The following is a 23,538-nucleotide window of genomic DNA, read 5'->3' as shown; positions in this document are numbered from 1 at the left end:
CTTCCTAGCACTCAAAACTCACCTGCGCTGAGCGCACGCATGCGCCTGACTATCAATTAGCCATATCACACTCCGGGACTCAGATCCCTGATCATTTAGCCAATTCTCAAATCGATTGGAAAGAAAACAATTGTTTGTGTCACGTCAAATACCATAGATCATTTAATCCTGTATCGTAAAAACTACAATGTGTGTTTCTGGTGTATCAAAAGTAGGCTGATTAATACTGCAAGAGCCTACCAGCCTTCCTCTCTTAACGTGTCTGTTATGTGGGACAAAGAAAGATAGAAGAATGTGTGTTGAGTTTGGTCTAAACAAAATATGATGGATGGATTCGGATATTATCGTTCTTTAAAATTATTTAAAGTACATCTCTCCAGGTAGTGATTACTATAATATTGATCCCTAAAAGGGCAAATAAGTTAAACGAATAAATTATTAATGTGCATCAAATGAGGACGTATAGCCTACTTAGTTCCAATACCCGTTAAAGTCTACAGTCCACACAACAGTGACCTTCTGTGGTCAACATTAAAACCGCATGCATGCCATGCTCATGGTTTATCAGCTGGCAAGCCGGAGGAGAACGTTCACTACGTAGTAGATTCATAAAAAATACAGACAAATGAATAAGACAAAAAGATATTTTCTTGAAAACATTGAATTTTTAATATTGTTTTGTGTTCTAGCAATTGTCATGTAACTGGGGGTGCGGGGATCTGGTCAGAGTAGAGGGAATGAACGGAGGCAAAATATCACATTGATCCATTACGCCAATTTTCTTTTTATCTTAAATATTATTACAAATATACAATCATTCATACACTACTTTACCACAGAGCAGCCTAAAAATATTGATTGTACGCAAATAAAAAATAAAATCGGATCAAATTTTCTTCCAACTAGCCTACAACCAAAAGACTACAGTTAACCCATTCATTAATTAGACTCCTCCTGTACAAAGTAATATACATTGTTTCCGCCAATGCAATCTGACAGTGTGGGCAGCTGTTTCTGTTAGAAGAGAGAAGGGACAAGTTGATGTGTCATGTTCATATTGCTGTAGATGTTGCTAACCAGAGGAACTTGTATTTGTAGGTCAGGGGTGGAACCAGAGGAGGGGAAGGAAGACTTCCAAAACAAGCCTGTACGCCTACCTCATATCCATATATCCTAAGTTGTGAACATTACAGGACACCATGACACAGAACACATTGGACAAGGGACGGTTAGGAATAATTCTGTGGGTGACACATGTATAGGCTATGTGAATACACAATGCACACACAAATCATTGCTAGCCATGCAACACCGTGGGAGACCAGCCATGACGGGTCCACATTAGTAAATTCTTGGAGATGTTTTCTCTCCTATTGCTTCTCTGGGAGGTGACGTACGGTACTGGTTATTCAGCCGTGTTGACACCTCGTTGAAACGCTCCTCGTACGACGCATCCATTGTTCACCCCTTTTGTTCGACTCCCACAAGTCAGGGGGGGGAAAAGACCGGCTTCGGAATTCACTGTTGCGTCAGATGTAGGAAGGCTATTGTATTCGTTCACACGTGAAACACCGGTCGAGAAATGTCAGACTAGACTCCATTGCAGACCACAACGGAGTTTCAAATGTACCTGGTGCAGTGGGACAAGCGCACTGTCAATAAAAGTGAGCGACCCAAAGCTTTCGAAATTAATGTCGTATTTCTAGGATTGCAGTCAAGGATTGCCAATAGGCCTATTGTTTCATCATGGTATGAACATTGTCTGCTAAATGGTGAACCAATAACTAACATCAGACAAATGCTTCTGATTTAACCCACACACTCAGTTCACAGAGTAGGGATGATGACTTTGCGACGATATAACATTGTAACATGCATTGCAGTCTTACTTCTCGTCATTGTCAAATAAACCCGTACAAGAGTAAGCCACATCCGATTAGGGCAAATCATTAATATGAATCATTAGTTTTATCCCAATCCCCTATTAGATTGGTGTTACAACTCTAATGTACTTCAATTAGTAATATTAGGTAGTACGTCTTTAGAGTATTAATCATAAATATTTTGGTATAAAATAGTTCACTAAAGTATTTCATGAAACATGATATCAAATGAATCTAATGATTTTAGGACCTATGTTGTTAACTTAGATACAGTGAACACTTACAACACAAACAATTTACAACAAAGAAATATATACTATTTATATATATATATTTATATATATATATATATATATCACCATTGAAATCTGTCCTCTACACAAAAAAGAAAAGAAAACATTGTATTCATAAGCAATGATTCCTTCACTAAAGCACTGCCTTTGAAATGTGGGATTACCTATTCCTCTTGGGCACAGTGAACACACAATATCTATCTGACCCCCCCCCCCCCCCCACTAAAGGCCATAGCTCCCCTCTCTCCTAGTCCCGCCCCCTCCATAACTGTCATCTGCAGGACGGCAGCCTTCCAGGTGCAGAGAGGGAGAGCTGGGAGCGACGACGAGCCTTGACCCTTGACCCCTCTGGTGTTTGACCCTTGACCTTGCGTCGGTCTGCCCAGAAACAAGTACAACTGAAGCATTACAAAAACAGGGATCCCAAAACACTGAAAGTTCGTCTCTACGGAATAATGCCGAAAAAAACACGAACCAAAAAAGGGCAGTGCTTTGAAATGCAACTCGTTTATACATTTTGGCTCTTCATTTCCGTTTGCTTACAACCAACCAGAGCTCGTTCATGTCTAACGTCAAATCAGCGGTGTGGATAGGAGTGGTAGTGGTCTCTCTGTGACTTCCAGTGCAGCAAATACAGTAGTGCATGCACAGAGCTACACTCGGTGAACGGCCTCCGGTTTTCCCCACACGCACACACGCGCACACGCACACACACACACACAATCCATGGTCCTCAGATATTATAGCAAGACATCCAGCAGGTTAGAGTCAGGGTGTTCATGATCACCCTTCAAGCCAAAAAAACTACGATACGAAATAACAATACCAGAACAATTGGGGGGGGGGGGGGGGGGGGGGGTCTTGAGAGTTCGAATGATCCCTTTCAGTCCAGATGAGGCAGCCATATCAGTAGTTTCATTCCTGTGTCAATTATGATGATTTGAAGAGTTGGGGGACATTGCTGTCATTCGCTGTATCCAATATACCTTCCCAGTAGGAGTTATGGAGATAGATCTGTGTTTATCTCGGGGCTCTGGAGGCAAGCAGACCGTGGTGAACTGAAAAGGTGCTGTATCAACATGGTGGGAGGAGCCTCAACGCTCGAACGCTGACCGAATGCGCTGGACTTCTCTGTTGTATTAGGGGGCCTCCCGGTCCAGTTAGAACACAAGCGATGCCCGTCTGTTGTGGTTTACATGTGGTGTTTTGGTGTAGCGGACTGGCCTGGAGTAAGGCGGGGTGGAGAAGTGTCGGGCGCAAACTTTACCGAGGAGGGAGGGAGAGGGACGATACAAGGATGGTGAAAAAAAAATAAAATAAAAAAAAGACAGCAAAGAGGGAATCGCATCAGGAATGGAAAGAAGTTTTATTTTCGAAAGGACAGGATGTGTGAGGAGGAGAGGCAGAATGAGACAGAAAGAGATGGACAGAGAAAGAACGAAAAGAAAGGAGAGAGAGAGATGGCAGAAGGCCCTTGGCCCCACTTGAGATCCTGCTACTGCTTTTAGTCCATCCATCCATCCCTCCCTTCATTATTCCGTCCATCGGGTGGTCCTGGGGGGGGGGGGGGGGGTCTCAGGGCTCCTCCAGCCAGGAGGGCTGCTCTGAGCCCGGGGGCTTCAGCTTGATGTTGAACTGCTTCAGGGTCTGCTCCAGCTGCTGCTGGTTCCCAGCAAAGTAGGCCGAGATGGCATTGTGGAAGAGCAGCAGCTGCTTGTGCATCACCTTGACCTGGACACACACACACACACACACACATACACGGAAATACTGTTAGAACGTGTCATGTGTAACTTAAAACGTAATGGGGAAAAAGAAGTGAGCCGGGGTGAATGCGTTTCCAAAGGTCCAGTGAGTGCATGAGCGAGCAAGTCAACGATCCAGTGTGTGTGTGTGTGTGTGTGAGAGTGAGCGAATGAGCGAGCGTGCGTTTGCCGGCTCACCTTGTTCTCCTCCAGGAACTTGAGCTTGATGGTGACGTCGGAGCGCAGGCGCTCGTACTTGTCCTTGTGGACCTGGTACTGCTGCTGGGCGTAGTCGATGCGGGCCATGGTGACGGCGTCCCGCGGGCCCAGGCTCAGCTCCTCCAGGTCGGCCCGGTACGCGTCAAACTCCAGCCTGGGGGGCGGAGGGACGGGTGACTGCCTGCTTGTGTTGGTGTGTCGGGGGAAATAAGAACCCCCGGAGAGATGGTCTGACAGAAACACATCTGGGTGTGTTGTTCTAGGGTAGTGCGTCTGGCCGAGGCTCCCTCCCCCCTCCCCCCTCCCCCTCCCTCCCTCCCTCCCTCCCTCCCTCCCTCCCTCCCTCCCTCCCTCCCTCCCTCCCTCCCTCCCTCCCTCCCTCCCTCCCTCCCTCCCTCCCTCCCTCCCTCCCTCCCTCCCTCCCTCCCTCCCTCCCTCCCTCCCTCCCTCCCTCCCTCCCTCCCTCCCTCCCTCCCTCCCCCCCCTCCCTCCCTCCCTCCCCCTCCCCCTCCTCACCTGGCACTCTCGTACATCTTGATGGTCATCAGCGTGTCCTCCATGGTCTTGTTGACCAGGGTGTTGATGCTGGACACAAAGAAGTTGATGGCCCCCAGGAGCGTCTCCCCGTTCTTACACAGCAGCTTCTGGGTCTCCGCGTTGTAGCCAAACTCATCCTGAGCGCACGCACACACACGCACAGTTGAGATCCCAAGCAAGTGAAGGGCTCCACCCTCCCACCATCCATCCCTCAGCCCCCCCCCCCCCCCCCCCTAGCGAAACACATGACACGAAATACCTCGTTGTCCTCAAACAAACACCGTCCCCAAACGACCCCCTCATCCTCCCTCCACCATCTGAGTACCCACCCCCCTCCCCACCCTCCACCCCCGCCCTTCCTCCGTGCTGATTGGCTGGTTACCCTCAGCTCGGGGGACTTCTGGCTGAGGTCGGCGAAGGTGTCGCCCAGGGCGTGCTGCGTCTGCACCATGCTGTAGAAGTGGTTGGTGAGCGCCCGCGCCAGCCGCAGCACGTTCTCGTACTTCCGCTTGGTGTCGCGCAGCACGTCGATCTGGGCCTCCAGCTCCAGGTCCACTGTGCGGGAGCCCCGGCCGAAACGCTCCGAGATCATCTGCTTGGTGCACTGAGGAGGGGAGGGGAGAGACAGGGTCAGAGAGACAGGTTCAGAGAGACAGGTTCAGAGAGACAGGTTCAAACAGGCAAGTTCAGAGAGACAGGTTGAGACAGACAGGTTGAGACAGACAGGTTGAGAGAGACAGGTTGAGAGAGATGGGTTCAGAGAGACGGGTTCAGAGAGACAGGTCCGGACGGAAAGACAGGTTCTAGACCGGGCGAGGGAGAGGGGGGAGGTACCTTGTAGGTGTTGAGGCCCCACTTCTTGACAAAGTCCAGCTTCTCCACGGCGACGCCCCGGGAGGCGTCGTCCGCCATGGAGGAGTTGCTGCTGCTGTGTTGCATGCTGGACCCTGGGGGAGGAGCAAGGGCGTCAGGCGAGGTACGAGACACACACACACACACACTGTGGGCTTCTAGTTATCTCTCCACCAGCCCTCTGTACCCTCCGGCCCCTTGGCACAAACCAACACCTGCTTTGCCATAGCCCCATGCTAGACCTGGGTCAAGCACTATTGGCAAACACTGTCGAATGCTTAGGGTGCACTTGATTTGACTATCTCTGACAGGTTGGTTCAACTGGAACGCATCTGAAGGACTTAGTCCCGTAAGAGGCATCCTCAAAAACACCCTTGCATTACAATCCATCCGGCGATTCGTGTTGTTAACCCAGGTCTGCCACCCACCACCATGACAAAAGTGAAGTGAAAAGTTTGAGTGAGGAAACGAGGAAGTGAATGAATGAATGAGGTGATTGAGACCAGCAGACAGAATGACAGACAGGGATATCTGAGTTGGGACCGCCGGAGGGCTGGAACTGGTGTTGACCGCCCCCAGCCCTCATATGAACCAATAGGGGACTGACTTCTAACCTCTACCGGGTCCTACCTGGGTAGTCGTCTGATTGGCTGGCTATGCGGCTGGCGGCGGAGTGGCTGGGGGGAACACTAACGCGTCTGGCCTTCATACGCAGTTCTGACCAGGGACGGGGTCAAGGGTGGGGCAGGAAGGGAGGATGGGGGTGGACGAGGTGCAGGATTTAGGGGTTGGTGTTGGCCAAACGGGGGGGGGGGGGGGGGGGGTGAGGGGTTTGAAACAGGGGTGGATTTTCGAAGGGGCGTGCACCCATGACCGGTCGGTTGTGACGGGGTGTAGTTGCCGTTGGCAACGTGTGACGTTGAACGGGGGGGGGGGGGGGAGGGGGTTTGGGCGGGGAGGCGTAGTGAGGATGGAGTGATGGGAGGGAGGAGAGAGCAGAGGAGATGAGGGGGGGGGTGAAGGGAGTTAGGGACACGGGGGGAGAGGGGGAGTCAGAGAGGGGGGGGGGGGATTGGAGGGAGGACGAGAGAATGGAGGACAGAGGACAAAGAGGGGGATGAGAAAAAGACAGGCACAGAAAATGGTTAATGAACACACCGCCGGTGAACAGTGCAGACAGAAGACAGAGCGACAGCGATGACAAACACAGCTGATATGACGTACTCATCACTGGGGGAAGTGGTGGGGCGGGAGGTTTGAAGGAAAAAAATAATCATCATTCTGAATCCTACATAACATCCTCGGTTGTATCAAGTCTGACGGGCTTGCTGACTGTTTCGTTTTATTAATAGCGCTGCTTTGATCGTGATCCTCGGAAGAGATTTCAAAAGCAGCTTCCTTTTGAATCATCCCCCTCCCCCAAAACACATCTGACACACGCTCGGGTCTTCATGGAGAGAGGAGAGGCGACGGAACAGCGGAGCGCCGAGTGGCGGAGAGAGGAGAGAAACCGACGTCCCGGGACGCACACACACACACACAGTGACCTGTGAAAAGGAGAGTGACAGCGGCGGCCAGGAGTAAGAGGGAGGAGCGTGCTGGAGATAGCGTGCCCTGTCTTGATAGAAAAGTTACAACCATCAACCGGACATGGGAAGTAGAAACAGCGACCCATCTTTCAGACAGAGAGATGGAGAGGGCGAGGGAAAAAGAGAGTGAGAGACAGAGGGTTGGGGAAAGACAGAGGTAGACAGAGACAGAGAAACAGAGAGACAGGGGGTTAGGGAAAGAGAGGAGGAGAGAGAGAGACAGAGAGAGGATTAGGGAAGGAGAGAGAGAGACAGAGAAAGAGAGAGAGAGAGAGAGGACAGAGAGGATTAGGGAAGGAGAAAGAGAGAGAGAGAGAGAGAGAGAGAGGAGACCAGCGGAGGGTGGAATAGAGCGAGGTAGGAGAAATTAAAGACATAAACAGAGGTCAGTAAGAATCATCTGGAGAGCCACCTATTCCTGTAACTGGGATGGGTCTGTTAAAACCAGGGTTGTAGTGCACTGCAGGGCCTGAGAGAGAGAGAGAGAGAGAGAGAGAGAGGCATTGGGTAAGCAGCAGTTAGTACTGGCATTTAACCCGAATCACAATCAAACTGTCTAAGGGCCTTTCTGTTTCACGTTGTATTGCAAATTGCAGCCTGCATCGGTCCACGTTTTCTTCAAGTACAACAGGAATGATTCCATCTGTTCTCAAAAAATTTGTCAGGGTCTATTGTTTACCGTGAAACCGTAGGAAAATAATACCCTAGCTAAGCCCGGGTACTGGAAAATGTAGCTCATCTTTCAAAAGGTTTCTCTCTCTCCCTCTCCCCCTCTCTTTCTCCCTCCCTCTCCCCCTCTCCCTCTCTCCCTCCCTCTCTCCCTCTCTCTACATCTTTCTCAGTCCATCTTCCTCGCATCCAGGAGAGTTAAAATTCCCAGAATCCTCTTTGGCAAACATACGCCAGAGGAGGCAAATAAGAGAAAGATTCTCGCTCTTCAAATGAAGAAAGTAGTCTGGAAACAGCTTACTAAGGGGGGGATCAGACTGCAGTGTGTAGTGTGTAGTGTGAGAGTAAACATTGCTATTTGACAAGATGGACTCTATAAATGCAAAGTCCTGGACACGAGTGTGAATCAAACCCCATCAAAAAGAAACCAAACGGCTGTCACATCCGCTCACATGGGACGGCTCCTGCGGTGCCAATCTGACAACGACAAGACAGGCTTCCATACTTCTATTAAAGGAAACATTTGAAACATTGAAACAGAGACGGGGATCGTAAAATACTGACCATCCAGTGAGGGGAGGAGAGAGAGAGACAGATAGAGACAGACAGACAGACAGACAGAGACAGAAACAGAGACAGAAACAGAGACAGAAACAGAGACAGGGACAGAGAGAGAGACAGGGAGAGAGAGACAGGGAGAGAGAGACAGGGAGAGAGAGAGAGAGAGAGACAGGGAGAGAGAGACAGGGAGAGAGAGACAGGGAGAGAGAGAGAGAGAGAGACAGGGAGAGAGAGACAGACAGACAGACAGAGACAGAAACAGAGACAGGGACAGAGAGAGAGACAGGGAGAGAGAGAGAGACAGATAGAGACAGACAGACAGACAGACAGACAGACAGACAGACAGACAGAGACAGAAACAGAGACAGGGACAGAGAGAGAGACAGGGAGAGAGAGACAGGGAGAGAGAGACAGGGAGAGAGAGAGAGACAGGGAGAGAGAGACAGGGAGAGAGAGAGAGAGACAGTGAAAGAGAGAGAGAGACAGTGAAAGAGAGAGAGAGACAGTGAGAGAGAGAGAGAGACAGTGAAAGAGAGAGAGAGACAGTGAAAGAGAGAGAGAGACAGTGAAAGAGAGAGAGAGACAGGGAGAGAGAGAGAGAGACAGTGAAAGAGAGAGAGAGAGAGAGAGAGAGACAGTGAAAGAGAGAGAGAGAGACAGTGAAAGAGAGAGACAGGGAGAGAGAGAGAGAGAGGTAGAGAGAGAGAGACAGTGAAAGAGAGAGAGAGACAGGGAAAGAGAGACAGGGAGAGAGAGAGACAGTGAAAGAGAGAGAGAGACAGTGAGAGAGAGAGAGACAGTGAAAGAGAGAGAGAGACAGTGAAAGAGAGAGAGAGACAGTGAAAGAGAGAGAGAGACAGGGAGAGAGAGAGAGAGACAGTGAAAGAGAGAGAGAGAGAGACAGTGAAAGAGAGAGACAGTGAAAGAGAGAGAGAGAGAGAGAGAGAGAGAGACAGTGAAAGAGAGAGACAGTGAAAGAGAGAGAGAGAGAGAGACAGTGAAAGAGAGAGACAGGGAGAGAGAGAGAGAGAGGTAAAGAGAGAGAGACAGTGAAAGAGAGAGAGAGACAGGGAGAGAGAGAGAGAGACAGTGAAAGAGAGAGAGAGAGAGAGAGAGACAGTGAAAGAGAGAGACAGTGAAAGAGAGAGAGAGAGAGAGAGAGAGAGAGAGAGAGAGACAGTGAAAGAGAGAGAGAGACAGGGAGAGAGAGAGAGAGACAGTGAAAGAGAGAGAGAGAGAGAGAGAGAGAGAGAGAGAGACAGTGAAAGAGAGAGACAGTGAAAGAGAGAGAGAGAGAGAGAGAGAGAGAGAGAGAGAGACAGTGAAAGAGAGAGACAGTGAAAGAGAGAGAGAGAGAGAGAGAGAGAGACAGTGAAAGAGAGAGAGAGAGAGAGAGAGACAGTGAAAGAGAGAGACAGGTAGAGAGAGAGAGAGAGAGAGACAGGGAGAGAGAGAGAGAGACAGTGAAAGAGAGAGAGAGAGAGAGAGAGAGAGAGAGAGACAGGGAGAGAGAGAGAGAGACAGTGAAAGAGAGAGAGAGAGACAGGTAGAGAGAGAGAGAGAGAGACAGGTAGAGAGAGAGAGAGACAGGTAGAGAGAGAGAGACAGGTAGAGAGAGAGAGACAGTGAAAGAGAGAGAGAGAGACAGTGAAAGAGAGAGAGAGTTGTGTACCTTTGATGGAGCTCGTGGGGATGATCCCCTCCGTCGTTCCGCCGTAACCCCCGGACACGATACTGGTCTCGTTCAGGTTGGGACCGGACACCATCACCTGCTGGAGGTCCTGCAGGAGGAGAAGGAGAGAGGGAGGAAGAGCGAGATCGAGGGGTGGGAGAGATGGAGGGAGCGAGAAGGAGGGGGAGAGGGGTGCGGGGGGGGGGGTGAGAAGTGGGAGCAGAGTTGAGGGAGGAGAGGAAGACAGACAGAGGGAGGGAGGGAGGAGAAAGCTAACATTGAATCATCTCACTCTCTCTGTTAGAACACACTACTATTAAATGGGGTTACTGTGGAGTAGTAAGGGGTGAACCACTAGGGGGCAATAGACATGAGGACTATTAGTTATCTTTATTACGACGACTCACCGCCACACCAAAACTAACAATTACGCTCATCCAAATCAAGAGAGCTTTGCTAAAACAGGTTTAGTAGTGATGGATGCAAGGGAACCACAAGGGAGTTTAGACAATGCAATGAAGAACACGTTTTTTGTAATTAGATTTCACAACATCCTGGTTGTGGGGAGGAGGGGTTAAGGAACTTATTTGTTTAAACAACAGGCTAATTACACACAAACACACACACACACACGCACGTTCAGTGTGTCTCACTCAAAACACAGAAGATAAATCATCTGAAATCCATCCAAATATTCATTTACGGCGGACGACCGTCAGCCAGAGGCGTCCTGCGATCACACAGAGCCCGGAACATTCCGAAGGGGGAACATTCCGAAGGGGGAAGGTTCCGTTTCCTCTCAATAAACACACACACACATTCACAGTCAATGTGTGACGCCCGCTCGGATAAGAGCCTGTGGACACCAGTACTCCCTTCACGAGGTTCCCCTGGTCCCCCAGTCCACAGCCCCACACCCAGCAGCCGTAGTGAGGCCCAGAGAATCTCCCACGAGGTCAAACAGCACAGAAGGACACAGGAAGCCAAAGGGGGCCCGTCGGCGAAATCCATTGAAAAAGCGAATACCGGACAGATGATGAAATCTGGTCTTTTCTGTTGGCAATGGATTTGGCTGTCCAGGTGTGTTGGACCCAAGGGGGCGAGGGGTTAGGGGGTTAGAAAAACAATTTGAGGATAGGAAGCAGCATGCTCTCACACCCTACCAGGTCAACACACACACACACACAATCTCGTTTTCAAGTTAGGGCTAACACCTTGCGACTTCCGTCAAGAGTTAGTTGTGGTGCAATGGTTTGTCATCAATGTGAAATCTTTGTATTCGGGCCATTACAAATTAACCCACGCCTGTTGTGACACTTTAAGACTTTTAGTTCCAGTTCATGTGGACTGTTACTAACGGGCCGCTACACAGCTATTCCCATGTCCTCGGCTGTTACCATAGGTAAAGCTGTGCAGCAACACGCCTACACGAGGCTAGGCCTCGGTTTTGTGTATTTTAGAGCCAGATTATACCATACCATGGATCGACAAACCATTAGGCAACAGACACACGCACGCAAGTACACACAAACACACACACACACACACACACACACAGTGGTCATCCTCACCCTGTGGCCAGTGGACCTTCCTACCTTCTCATCTAAGCTCCACTGCAGCTTAGCAGCCTGTTCAGAGATGGAGGGGAGAGGGGGGCGGACGAGGACGACAAAAAAAGACAGAAAGGTAAAGGAGGGAAGAAAAACATAAAAGAAAAAATAATAAAGGGGGGGGGGGGGGAAAGAAGAAGAAGAGACACAATGTATAACTGAACTAAAAAGCAACCAAGTCAGACATGATGAGAAAGTAAAACCAGACCCACTGCCATGGCAACCACAGCGAGCGCAGTGATGGAGAGGGGGGGGAGGGGGGGGACGCACAGAGGGGCGTATGGATGCTCATGCTGACTAAGTAAAACGGCAGCGTGGTCTCGTTCGCAGGACGGTGCCAACCGACCGACCCTCCATCCATCCCATGGAGCAGCTACTGTTCCCTGGTCGACCGGTTCGTTATTGACAAACGACTGCCTTACAATAGCCGCCTCAGTCACAGTAGGTGGTATCACCGAGTACACCCATACTGTCTAATGACGTAGCCGTCACAAAAAGACCATGGTGACTAATGTCGGTGTACTGCCAGAGATGACTGTCGCCGACAGCGTAACCATGGGTGTCAAAGTGGTTGGTTAGCTACCCAACCGGGCTGGTGAGGTGAGTTTGACGGGCTGAACGTCGTGACGTGCCGCCTCTTCTGTCTGGGCGTCAAACACACTGACGCATGTGTTACTTCCCCTGCTAGCCATATAAAGACCTCTCTCCCTCTCCGTCTCCGTCTCCCTCTCCGTCTCTCCCTCTCTCCGTCTCTCCGTCTCTCCCTCTCTCCCTCTCTCCCTCTCTCCCTCTCTCCCTCCCTCCCTCCCTCCCTCCCTCCCTCCCTCCCTCCCTCCCTCCCTCCCTCCCTCCCTCCCTCCCTCCCTCCCTCCCTCCCTCCCTCCCTCCCTCCCTCAACAGCTTTTTCTCTCACTCGTGCTGTTCTGTTACACACACACACTCCTGAATCTAGGCACCACACAGGGGACCTTGATTTAGCTCCTAGTCTCTGTGCGGGTTGCTGACAGAGCAGTTCCAATACCAGCGGATATGATTACAGCCCCTCGCTGCAGCCAGTGCCCTGGCAGTCCCCACCAGGCATTAACCAGGCAGGTAAACCTCGAATGCCATTCAGAAACACAGACGGCAAGACAGGCGAGGGACTCAGATCGGGAGACTTCTCGTCTGACGCTGTCGTCGGGTTTGAAGGGTTCACTCTCAAGGACGAAAGCGGGGGGGAACGAGAGCGAGGCGGATCGAAACAAAAAAATATGGCCCCATTGCCGTGGCAACCGCGGGTAATATTCATCGGCCTTTAACCGGTCGAACTCCTCGGCCCCTGACGACAACAAAAAAACACATAAAAGTGAGCTAAACCCCCCCCCCCCCCCCCCCCTTCTACAGGGCTCTTAGTAAAGATAAGGGCTTCCCACTTTACAGCACGACCTCGGCCGCTCTCGTTGCCGCTTGGCAAACAACAGCAGCCCGACTGCAGCAGGTCCCACCCGGATCCACAGCAGCCTCTGTTTGCCCAGCGAGGTGTGGCCTCGGGCTGGGGGAAAAAAAGAGTTCCTCCCACCCCAAAGAAAAACCTGTTTCAAGAAAAAACAACCAAGACGAGAACTGTTGCAATTTCTCTTACAGCCCCCAACGTCGAATCCTTTCTGGCCTTCCTCAGTGAAGCTACTGTGACAAGTCACCCCCCCTGACTGTTTTCAACTACGGTTTCATCACACGTTGACAGCGTGTTCCGTTTGTCTGAGCTTCCGGCAGCTTCTTTTTTTTTTTTTTTTTACCTTTACGCCGTGGTGGAATTCAGCTCGGAGAGAGCACTTTGTTTGAGTTTCCACCTTCTAGAAGGATCTGGACCCCACCCTCTGGCTCTACCGCACACCCACGCCTTCCACAAGCAAACTCAAGGCTTCCACTCACTGGCTCCCACAGCCACCCCCGACACCACGTCACCGGCACACCACGGTGAAACCTCCGCCTGTTCCCATGGAGACCTGGGAACTCCAACAGGTGTCCCCCGGAGCTCAGTGACCTCGGGGACCGACGAGTCGAGGAGAAACGATTTCCCTGCGTGGACTGCCGTTGGGCCCGAAGCAGGGACGATGGGTGACATCGAAGGAGTCTACTCGCTTGTGTTGGTCGTAATCAGTAGATCAACGACTGCACTAAACGTCGGAAATGCAGAACACTTGTAGTGTAGATTAAATTCCTTGACCCCCTCCATTATCCCCACCCCCACCCCTTGTCAGGCCATAATCGTAAGGATATCTTTCCCTCCCCCCTGAAGTCAAGAATATCTCACAGGAAGGCTAGGGCCAGGAGGCAAGGCTGGGTGGGGGGTGACGGGGGAGGGCGAGGGCCAGGTGGCAAGGCTGGGTGGGGGGTGACGGGGGAGGGGGACCGTACCTGCTCGAGGCTGTCGTCCTCAGGCAGCGTGCCCGTGTCTCCGTTGCTGTTGATCGGGATCTCCATGGTGGCTGCTTTGCTCATGATGCTGTCTGCCATGCTGCACGAGTGACCCTGAGAGAGGGAGGCAGGCAGGAGGGAGGGAGGGATGGAGGGAGGGAGAGAAGGAAAGAGAGAGAGAGTGACAGAGAGAAGCAAAGAGAGAGAGTGAGAGAGAAGCAAAGACAGAGAGTGACAGAGAGAAGCAGAGAGAGAGAGAGAGAGAGAGAGAGAGAGAGAGAGAGAGAGAGAGAGAGAGAGACAGAGAGAAGCAAAGAGAGCGAGAGAGACGGCGTGACAGAGAAGAGGAGGGGAAGGGAAGGAAGGGGACAGAGAGATTCAGGAAGTCATTACAGAAGGCAGGTACGCGAGAAAGACGGGCAGAAGAAGGGACAGAAGGACGGTCAAAAGAAAGCAGCCGGGTCGGTCCCGACTGTCGTACGAGCGTGAGGCGAACGGCAACGTTGGTTCATTGGTCTCGACGGGAGCAGAGGTGGCTTTTCAAAGAGCACCGCTCTCACTCCCGATGAGCCGGCCTCTGCAAAAGTGTCCCACTCCAATCTGCGGCTCAATTACCGATACATGAACCGCTGGCGGGCCTCCTTCTCTATGACGGACCGTACGCTTCCCAGGCCGACGCAGTTCGATCCCACACACACACACTGTATGCGTTGGTGAGCGCACGCACGCACACACAAACAAAGAAACAGAAACCTGGCCACTGTAGGCCCTCACGTTTGCCAACGTAGGGACGGCGAGAGGGTCCGTCACCCAACCAGCCTCTGGCTGGCTGTGGCAGAAAACAAAGGGCAGCTAATTAATTCCCCCTTCAGTCGTGCTGAGAGATGTGTTGAGTGTCTGGAGGACACACACACACACCAGGAACACAGCACTCTGCTCCCCTGCTAATTACAGGCTGAGGACTTCAGAGAGCACGTGAGAGGCCGAGAGAGAGAGAGAGAGAGAGAGAGAGAGAGAGAGAGAGAGAGAGAGAGAGAGAAAGAGAGAGGCCGAGAGAGAGAGAGGCCGAGAGAGAGAGAGGCCGAGAGAGAGTCCGAGAGAGAGGCCGAGAGAGAGGCCGAGAGAGAGAGGCTTATCAAGACTTTCACAATGGAGGACTGGGTGTTGGTCACAGGTAAACAGACCAGCAGGATCACACCTGTTCCTGTGCAAATAGCAGGACACAGTAAGCATATACAGGTACAGAGTCTGGGTAGGCGGTTAGAAATTACACACCTTTCTATCGTACGGCATGTGTGGGTTTATATAAACACACAGAAATGTGGAGACTGCTTTGTGCTAAGTAAGACAGCACCACCCCACCTCATCACACAAGGCTATGAGTCATTCGGTGCGTGAATTCTAAGAGCACTGCACAAGAACGAAAGTGCTGTACACTAGTATATCCATGGTCAAAAACGACAGGCTAGTAAAATGAGTCATCATCAATCGGTCATACTAATTTGCATGTATTTTCTTGTCTTCAATGACAGTCTGCTAAAGTTAGCCATCTATAGAATTTGGCTAGGCCTTGTTATGATAGAGGTTAAAGCTAGCAATCCAGAACAAGAGATCGCTTCAAAGCAAGACACGCGTACGTCAAACAGGCATACATTATTTCATGCAACGTGTGCATATATCCTATGACAAAAGAGGCGTGGGGGTCGGGAGGGAAGCATGTCAAGCTGGACTCTTCTCTCCTTTTAACCAAGGCCACGTCCCTTTGACAACTGGCCTCGAAATGCTCTCTTTCTGATGTCGCCGATAAACACCTAATCAGTCAAATGTAACGAGCAACTGTGTAGCTAGTATAAGGACTCGGGGAGCACAAGCCACAGTCAGAAAATGTAACAATATATGCAATAGCCCACAGCTTGGTTCACACACACACACGCGTTTAAAGCGAACCTCCACTTGCAAGCCCTCTAAAAATAATACCTTTTCCGCACATTTTTAAACATGGCAAATAACTCGTCTTGCTATGCAAGTTACTAGCTGTTTAGCACCTGCTCGCATGTCAAACCAGAGAAGGGGAACAGGTGCAGGTTAACACAGGTGTATCTATCCATCCAGTAGGTAGCCAGCGGGTGCATTTTGGAGAAATTCGCTATATTACTTCGTAAAACAGATTAGTAACACTAGCTAGTTTTAAAATCGCTGGAGCTAGCTCTAACTAGCTAATTTATGGTAATGCAATATTACATTCGCTGCACTTCTTAGTATACAAAATTGTTAATGACTAGTTAGCTATTTAGATATTCATTAGAAAGGGAAAAGGTCTAGCTGTCTACTAAGTAAAGGCCTGCTAATGTGTCGACTGGACTGGACTGTAACTGAGTCGGCTGAGCCAGCCGCAATAATTCCATGGATTGCCAGCCAGCGTCTTGCTACAATGCTAGTCCAGCACGGCAACAGCTGCAAACTGCCATAGCGAGCTACTTTGTCAGATTCAAACTTATCATTGGCTAAATGAAACTCATCTGATGTAAAAACACTTTATCAAACACATAACTAGTCACATAGTTAGCAATGCTTACCTGCTGTGTTTGAGTCCTGTTTTGGAAAAGCTATTAGCAAGCTAGCTAGCTAACATTAGCTCGAGTGCATTCCAGTTCATGTGGGGCTTCCAGACAGGACCCGACACTAATGGTCTGTCCAGGAAAATTACAACAGGCCGAAGAATCTATTAATTCAATCACCGTTATCCTTTGATAAAGATGGATATATAGGCTTATGGCATGACCAGTCGAGTCTGTCTCATCGTTTGCCGTCGGCTTCTTGCAAGCAAATCCAACCTCCTCTTTCCAGGCTAGGAATGCTTCGCGGAACTGACGACATTTCAGCACCTTTTTTTCTGGACAGCGAGCGTACGGCGCGCGTTTCAATTGCAAGTGCACCAGCATTTTGAGCTTTTAAGGTGGACTGAACATATTCATTAAAGATCCGGTTGTCGCCAAATATAGATTAAGAAAAACTAAACATAACCTATCGCCCAAAAATATGCTCTGTTAGCTACAGTATAGAATATTCGTATTTCTACTCGTATATCATAGGTTTTCAAACTTTATCGTTCATGGCTCTATGACACCGCTAGATGGCAGAGTTGCTTTACAAATGAATTCATCCATCGGGTGATGTGTGTTTGAGAGAGAGAGAGAGAGAGAGAGAGAGAGAGAGGGAGAGAGGGAGAGAGAGAGGGAGAGAGAGAGAGAGGGAGAGAGAGAGAGAGAGAGAGGACAGACCACAGATATAGAAAAATAAATCTATATCTAATGGATCGGCTGCGACCTAACCTAACCTCACTGAAATAGTCACGGACATCCACTTCCTTTCACATTGATGGACTACTAGGAAATTCAAAACTGAAAAGTTTTTTGCAGGATTAGCAGTATGTCCCAGGCTGACAATCTGAGAAGTGCAGTGTAACAAGTGGATCTACTTTAGTCCTATATCTTAGTGTAAACCGTCATGAATAGGTTCATGTGACTTTATTTGTTATCCCTTTTTCATGTTTTTCAGGCATATTATTATTGTGGTTACAGATGTACAATACATGTCTTTTCTTATCATGCCAAAACGGAAAATGAAATATATCTAAATAAAAACGAACTGTGTTTATGTGTGTGCAAATCAGTGGAAAGCATTAGAAAGATTGTGGTCGAAATCAGAACAAACTCATTAGGGGTGGGGGTAGAGGAGGCAGGGAGTCACCTGGGTATAGTGTGACTACAATAACAAAAACCATGCTTCAACTATTTTTCTTTTCAAGACGTTAGCTTTTTTTTTTTTTTTTGCCAAAGGCTGAGTTGACCGCAACCGTGAGTAGCCTGTGACTATGGTTACCCTCTCGCGTTCCGCTTACGGTAATCATGATTCACCTTTAAATCAAACCAGACTGGGGAGGTTAATGAGCCAAGATGACTTGTTCAAAACAGGAAGTGCTGCGTCGGCTGGTTCCTTGTTGACACCTGAACCATATTAGAGACGGAGGGAGTCTTTGTGGATCACACAATGTATTAAACCAACAGATATACCCCATTTGTCTTAAATTTGTTTTGCATGCTGTGTAGAATTGAATGCATGTTCTGCATGTATTTCCGGAACATATTTTAACATGTTGAATGTGAACATGTGTCGGTTAGACTGGTAACATGACAGCATTGTATTGAACTAAATAACAACTTGAAACATCTTTAGACACTCTTGGTACAGGTGGTGTGTGATGCCTCCATTTGCGAGGCATAAACAGCAATGCAACGAAGCAGCGTCCGTTTAGATTTGTCCGATGAACCTAACCCTCTGGGTTTGACTGATCGGGTCTGGATGGGGAACGCTGAGCCAGCAAATCCACGAGAGGAGGATGTGTGTTTTCTGAGCGGGGCAGACAGGACAGGAAAGCGATTCAGGAAAGGTCCCCTGACCCCGAGAGCTACTCACCGACCACAGAGGATCTGCAGGATTCTCAAGCAAAGACTCCCAGAGTGGGAAAACTACCTTGTGATTCTCTCCTCACGAAGGAGGGCGGAGACTCGCCGGTTGACTCACACACCTGCACACGCAAGCACACACACACATACGCACTCAGTTATCCTTATTCCATTTTCTATTTCATTTTTACATTAAATAATTTGGTTGCCATGCCAATAAAGCACTGACATGAAATGATGTAGTTACCCATTCACCTTTGTATTTCATTTTGACCAAAAATGATTTTTGCTATATCCTGCCAGTAAAGCACTCAAATAAACTGTTCAATTTATGTTAATCTGTCTTTACTCAGAAGTGCAGTGAAAGCAACGATCGTATCAGATGCAAGGATTTCTTCTCAAACAAAAAAGAGATTTCATTTGGATACTTTAATGTACATTTCTAGTCACCATATTATGCATTTGGCTCAGAAGGGTGAGTTTGTAATGTGTACTGACAAGCCTTAGGCTGAAAGGTTCCAGCGCGGGTCACTGTGTCTCCCACACAGCTACTGCGACTTTCCTGGGCTTTCGGTTTGTTTGGTTTCATGTCTGATCCTATCACGTGCAGACTGTCTTACAGTAGTTACATAAACGACTCTGGGAGACTTGCTTACTTGAATGGCTGCGCTCCATGCCAGATATAAAATAATGTCCTTTCGGAGGCATCAAACCCCCAAGCTGAAACTTCACCAAAAGAGGTCTGTGTTTGGCTTGGATTGCTGCCCATGCACACAAAACATGCACTGGGTTCATCAGGGTCTTTATAGACTAAATGGTAATATATACATTAAAGCCCATTTCATCAAAGACAAAAGAGTTCAATAACTGTGGAAGCCTTTCAACGTCGTTTTAGATGTCCTGGAGGCTGTCCCACGAGTAAAAGGCCAGCCAAGCTGGTTGGAAGAACATGTCCCAACTCAAACAATTCCCAAGCATGTCCTTCATGGCTACAGAACCTTCTGGATGGAGTGAGCAACACCACAGATGGACCCTGTTATCGAGATGGTGTCAGCAGGAGAAACAAAACAAAAACACGATAGCCCTCTCGGTTTATGGCACTTACGCTGAAGCCATCCACCACAGCGAAATGCTCAAGGGAATTGATTAATTGTCTCCATTAAATGTAGCCATTCATAAGCCGACACGCCAGCCTCTGGTCTTCTTTGTAAGCACTCGGAGCAACCACGGCGCCTCTGGCAAGTGACTGATGTCCTGTGAAGTGTTTGCATTGGAGAAACATACTAACCTTCTGTCCAAACATGGAGTGTGTAAACGTAAAGGCTGGCAGTTAAATACTCAAGCTGTGTGCACGTGTGTGTGTGTGTGTGTGTGTGTGCTTTTCCTTTGTCACTGTCCATATGGACGGTGTGTGTTGACAGACTTGTACACACAGGATGGAAAAAAGTTGTAAACTCATGTGGACAGGTACTTGAAGTCTATTGTGTGTCACATCATGGATTTGGTCGTGGCTGGCAGTCATGGGAATGGGCTCCGATCTACTCATGAAACCAAACGACGTTCGTGATCTTTTTAAAGCCTTATGAAACCAAACATTTCTGTGGTCGTGATTTAACGATATCAGCAACCCGGCTCAATACGCTATTTGAAAAGACCGTCAAAGACTTGAGTGCACTTCGCCAGTCATAACCACAGCAACAACAAAAAAAACAATCGTATGAGTCCCTTCTAAATATGAATGCGATTCAAATCAAACGCACCTCAGTTACTTTCAAATACTTCCAAGTAACTGATGAACATCATTGAACCCCGGCCTGATGTACAGTAGCAACGAAAACATGCTAGACCACCGGGCTGAGACGAGGGCCCAGAAGACCTCGAGGGTTCTGAGGGCTGCTATTGGACGAGAGCTGGTTAAACCTCACAAGCCACTGGTAATTACCTTTCAATGTGTTTTACTTTATGCATGCAGGGTGCCAGGCTGTGTTATTGTAACCATGTGTGTGTGTCCACGTGTGTGTGTGCGTGTGCTTACATGCTTGCACGTGTACGTAGACAATGCATGCGTGTCTGTGTGTGGACGTCTACGGAAGTGTGTGAGAGTGTGTGTGCACAGGGCGACGTGTGTGTGTGTGTGTGTGTTATTATAACCCAGCTTTCCTGTTTGGAATGAGACCTGTGACACAGAGTGTTCCTCTCTTTATTATTGGACCTATAATGACTCCCATGTCTTCCTTGAGATCCCAGACTTGGTTTCACACACCAGTCCTCAGACCAAAACCCTCTCTTGCTCTGCCCGCTTCACTCCCCAAGTAATAATAATTATACGGGGATTTTGTTTTCGAAAACAAATGTGGAGTTCGCTGGTTACTGTACAACTACACAATTTGACATGAGGGCAATTAGTGATTCATTCATTGAGCAAATGCTTTTATTCAACAGAACACACAGGGGAATTTGAATCTGTGACCTTTTGAATTACAGCCAAATGATCGTCCAGTTAAGAATATCCATCCCTAAAATCATGTGTGCATTTAATGTACTTTTTTGTAGGAACAATGGAGAAAGAAATTGTAAACAGAACATTTCTCGGAGGTAAACATCCAAAAGCTTTCCAGATTTTCACACTCGAACCACTTATCCACTTCTGCCAAGTCCACTATATCTTCAACATTATCTATAAACAATCACCCACACAAAGCTGGAGGTCCAGACACAATGAGGGGACGAATCAAAGCTGATTTATACCGTACAGCCACGTCAATGTGCACGGCAACACAAAATGCATTGACCGGAACATGACTTGTCAAAAACACAAAGACAACAGTGTTAACAACCTGATAACACAGGGTAATAATACACAAATCAATAACTCAAGTCGTTTATCAAGTATAATAAATACACCATGAAGCAAGAGCCAGGTTGAAAAGGTACGACTTAAGGTTCTGCTTAGCGTCCACCATGGTCTGCTGCTGGTTAGATTGAGAACAGTACAGTGGAGGAGTCAGCAGGGGAGCGCTGATATTAATAATAACAATGTAAATCTCTTCCAAAGAAACAAATAGACTGTAATCTGTCGGAGGATTGCATGGGCCTTAACCGTCCTGAATGTAAAGTATGAAGCGTGGGGCTGTCTGTGCCAGGGAGTTTAATGCTTCCTGAGTTTTATTTTGTCTCTGAAACAGGCTACCTGTATTTGGCAGAACAGGAACAGGGTGGTGAAACTGTGCACCCAACCACACACACACACACACACACACAGTACAGTACTGCACACACACACGCACACACACACACACACAGTACAGTGCTGGGTAAGGATGGTTAGACGTGTTTTCTTTTGTTGCCAGGTTCGTTCTTTTACGGCTGTATTTGTTCCTGAATCTGTTGGTTTATGGCGCACCGAGGGTCACGCAGTGGAGCTAAACATCAGCGCGCTAATGTGAAGCTAGCACGTAGACCTTTACCTCAAACCAGCCACACACACGGATGACTATAAAACGCTCACACGCACAGCCAGGCAGACCTGCCCACAAACACTCACACACACACACACACATACACTAAATGCCTACACACAAAGACACACACACGCATACACTAAATGCCTCACAAAGACACACACACACACATGCAGCACATAAACACACACACAAACCACTTCAAAGCCAAGGCATAAACCCCACCAACAAACTAGGAATCCACAACCATAAAGTCAAAATATGAGCACAAAGAAAAAGCGTTAAATGGGTACTTCACTTCAAATCTATATTTTTTCCATCAATGCACCATGCACATATAGTAAAAAATAAGTGTTTGTTTGTTAAGAACTGGAGATATGCAGCTGTTTCTGCATAAGGTGCCTGACAGGGAGAGAGAGACAGAGAGAGACAGAGAGAGAGAGAGAGAGAGAGAGACAGAGAGAGAGAGAGAGAGAGAGAGAGAGAGAGAGAGAGAGAGAGAGAGAGAGAGAGAGAGAGAGAGAGAGAGAGAGAATGAAGGGGGTGGGGGTTGAAAGTGTCCACCTGGGGGGTTGTGAAAGAGGGGATTACAGGCTGTCAAACACTCTCACATTCAGGACGGCCGCGAGGAACACACAAAGCGTATTATATTGTCCATTGAGGTTGTTTATGAAACCCTCAACGGGTAGTCATTGGCCTGCAAACTGAAATCCAACAGAGGCCTGAATACCTGACCACAGGGGAAAATAGTTAAATAGTTGCTGTGCCGCTTCTGATATAACTGTTCTGGATCTGTCTATTACTGAGCACAGTCTTGCATATCAAGGTTTAGGGCCAGTCCCATTAATTCTGAATGGAAATTGTAATAAAATTCAGTAAAAAGCGATTTAAATGATCAACTGCGCATTTTATTGCATTATATTTCGCAGCGAATGATGAATTCGAAGACGGATGCCTCCAAAGTCGTTGTTTTTGGAAGGGGGAACTCAACCCAAACACACTTTTTCAATGAAAACGAGTTGAAAGCGAGGCGAGCCCTACCCTGCCTACAGTGGTCAGCCAGTCATCTGGTGTCTGCCCCGGTGGAACGCAGGTGGGCGGGGGAACACCCGGCCCCTCCCTTCTAGGTTCCCCGCCACTGAGGTCATAAACCGCCTCGCGTTCACCCTATTCTGGGAAATGATGCGTTTTATCATGGGAGAAAGTGGGGCGTGTTTTTTTATTGAGAGGATTTATTTTTTCTTCACAAAATCAGCAGGATTGAGGATTGTTATACCAGGCCAGGCCAGTGCTGTGGGTATCTAGTTACATTTGAATAAAGTCAATTGTTAATGGAATATGATTCATATTGCAAACAGATTTTCTTGTAAATCTGCATCAGAGGAACAAGCTGGTCTGTCAGTGGTTCATGAATGTAAAAGACACAGAGATATTAGAATGGACAGGTGGTGGGCCTGCATATATGGACACAGCAGGGGTCCACATCATTTCCTGTGTGCGTGTGTGCGTGTGCGTGTGTGTGTGTATCCAGGCAACAGCCCAAACCCTGTCTTCTGACCAGTCTGCCCAGTCCTTGGGCTGGGA

At 48.6% G+C, this 23,538-nt stretch overlaps 1 protein-coding gene across 7 annotated transcripts; it reads right to left on the bottom strand.

Moving 5' to 3' along the window:
- Positions 1 to 645: 645 nt before the first annotated feature.
- Positions 646 to 16,914, bottom strand: arfip2b (ADP-ribosylation factor interacting protein 2b). 7 transcript variants are annotated; one of them, XM_084683933.1, is made up of 10 exons: positions 16,604 to 16,914; positions 14,028 to 14,141; positions 11,592 to 11,648; positions 10,021 to 10,129; positions 7,531 to 7,587; positions 5,512 to 5,624; positions 5,060 to 5,281; positions 4,657 to 4,814; positions 4,120 to 4,294; positions 646 to 3,907 (listed from the first exon to the last, which is right to left on the bottom strand). In XM_084683933.1, the coding sequence occupies exons 2-10, from the start codon at positions 14,124 to 14,126 to the stop codon at positions 3,752 to 3,754; spliced, it is 1,146 nt and encodes a 381-aa protein (XP_084540059.1). In that variant the 5' UTR covers positions 14,127 to 14,141; positions 16,604 to 16,914; the 3' UTR covers positions 646 to 3,751. The 7 variants fall into 7 exon arrangements, with proteins under 7 accessions (XP_084540059.1, XP_084540066.1, XP_084540060.1 ...); XM_084683940.1 differs by lacking the exon at positions 7,531 to 7,587 and adding an exon at positions 6,160 to 6,246; XM_084683934.1 differs by having other exon boundaries at positions 11,616 to 11,648.
- Between the last annotated feature and the right edge of the window lie 6,624 nt (positions 16,915 to 23,538).

Source organism: Hypomesus nipponensis, chromosome 20 (assembly GCF_054491055.1).
Source record: "Hypomesus nipponensis isolate SF chromosome 20, ASM5449105v1, whole genome shotgun sequence".
Taxonomy (NCBI): Eukaryota; Metazoa; Chordata; class Actinopteri; order Osmeriformes; family Osmeridae; genus Hypomesus; species Hypomesus nipponensis.
The sequence above is the reverse complement of the archived record's forward strand: the minus strand, read 5'-3'. Positions and strand labels throughout refer to the sequence as shown.

Coding starts and splice junctions, on each gene's coding strand:
- arfip2b (XM_084683940.1), bottom strand. CDS start 14,126: ATGGCAGACAGCATCATGAGCAAAGCAGCCACCATGGAGATCCCGATC. Junction 11,649..14,027: donor AGGACGACAGCCTCGAGCAG/GTACGGTCCCCC, acceptor ATCTCTGAACAG/GCTGCTAAGCTGCAGTGGAG. Junction 4,815..5,059: donor AGAAGTCCCCCGAGCTGAGG/GTAACCAGCCAA, acceptor GCGTGCGCTCAG/GATGAGTTTGGCTACAACGC.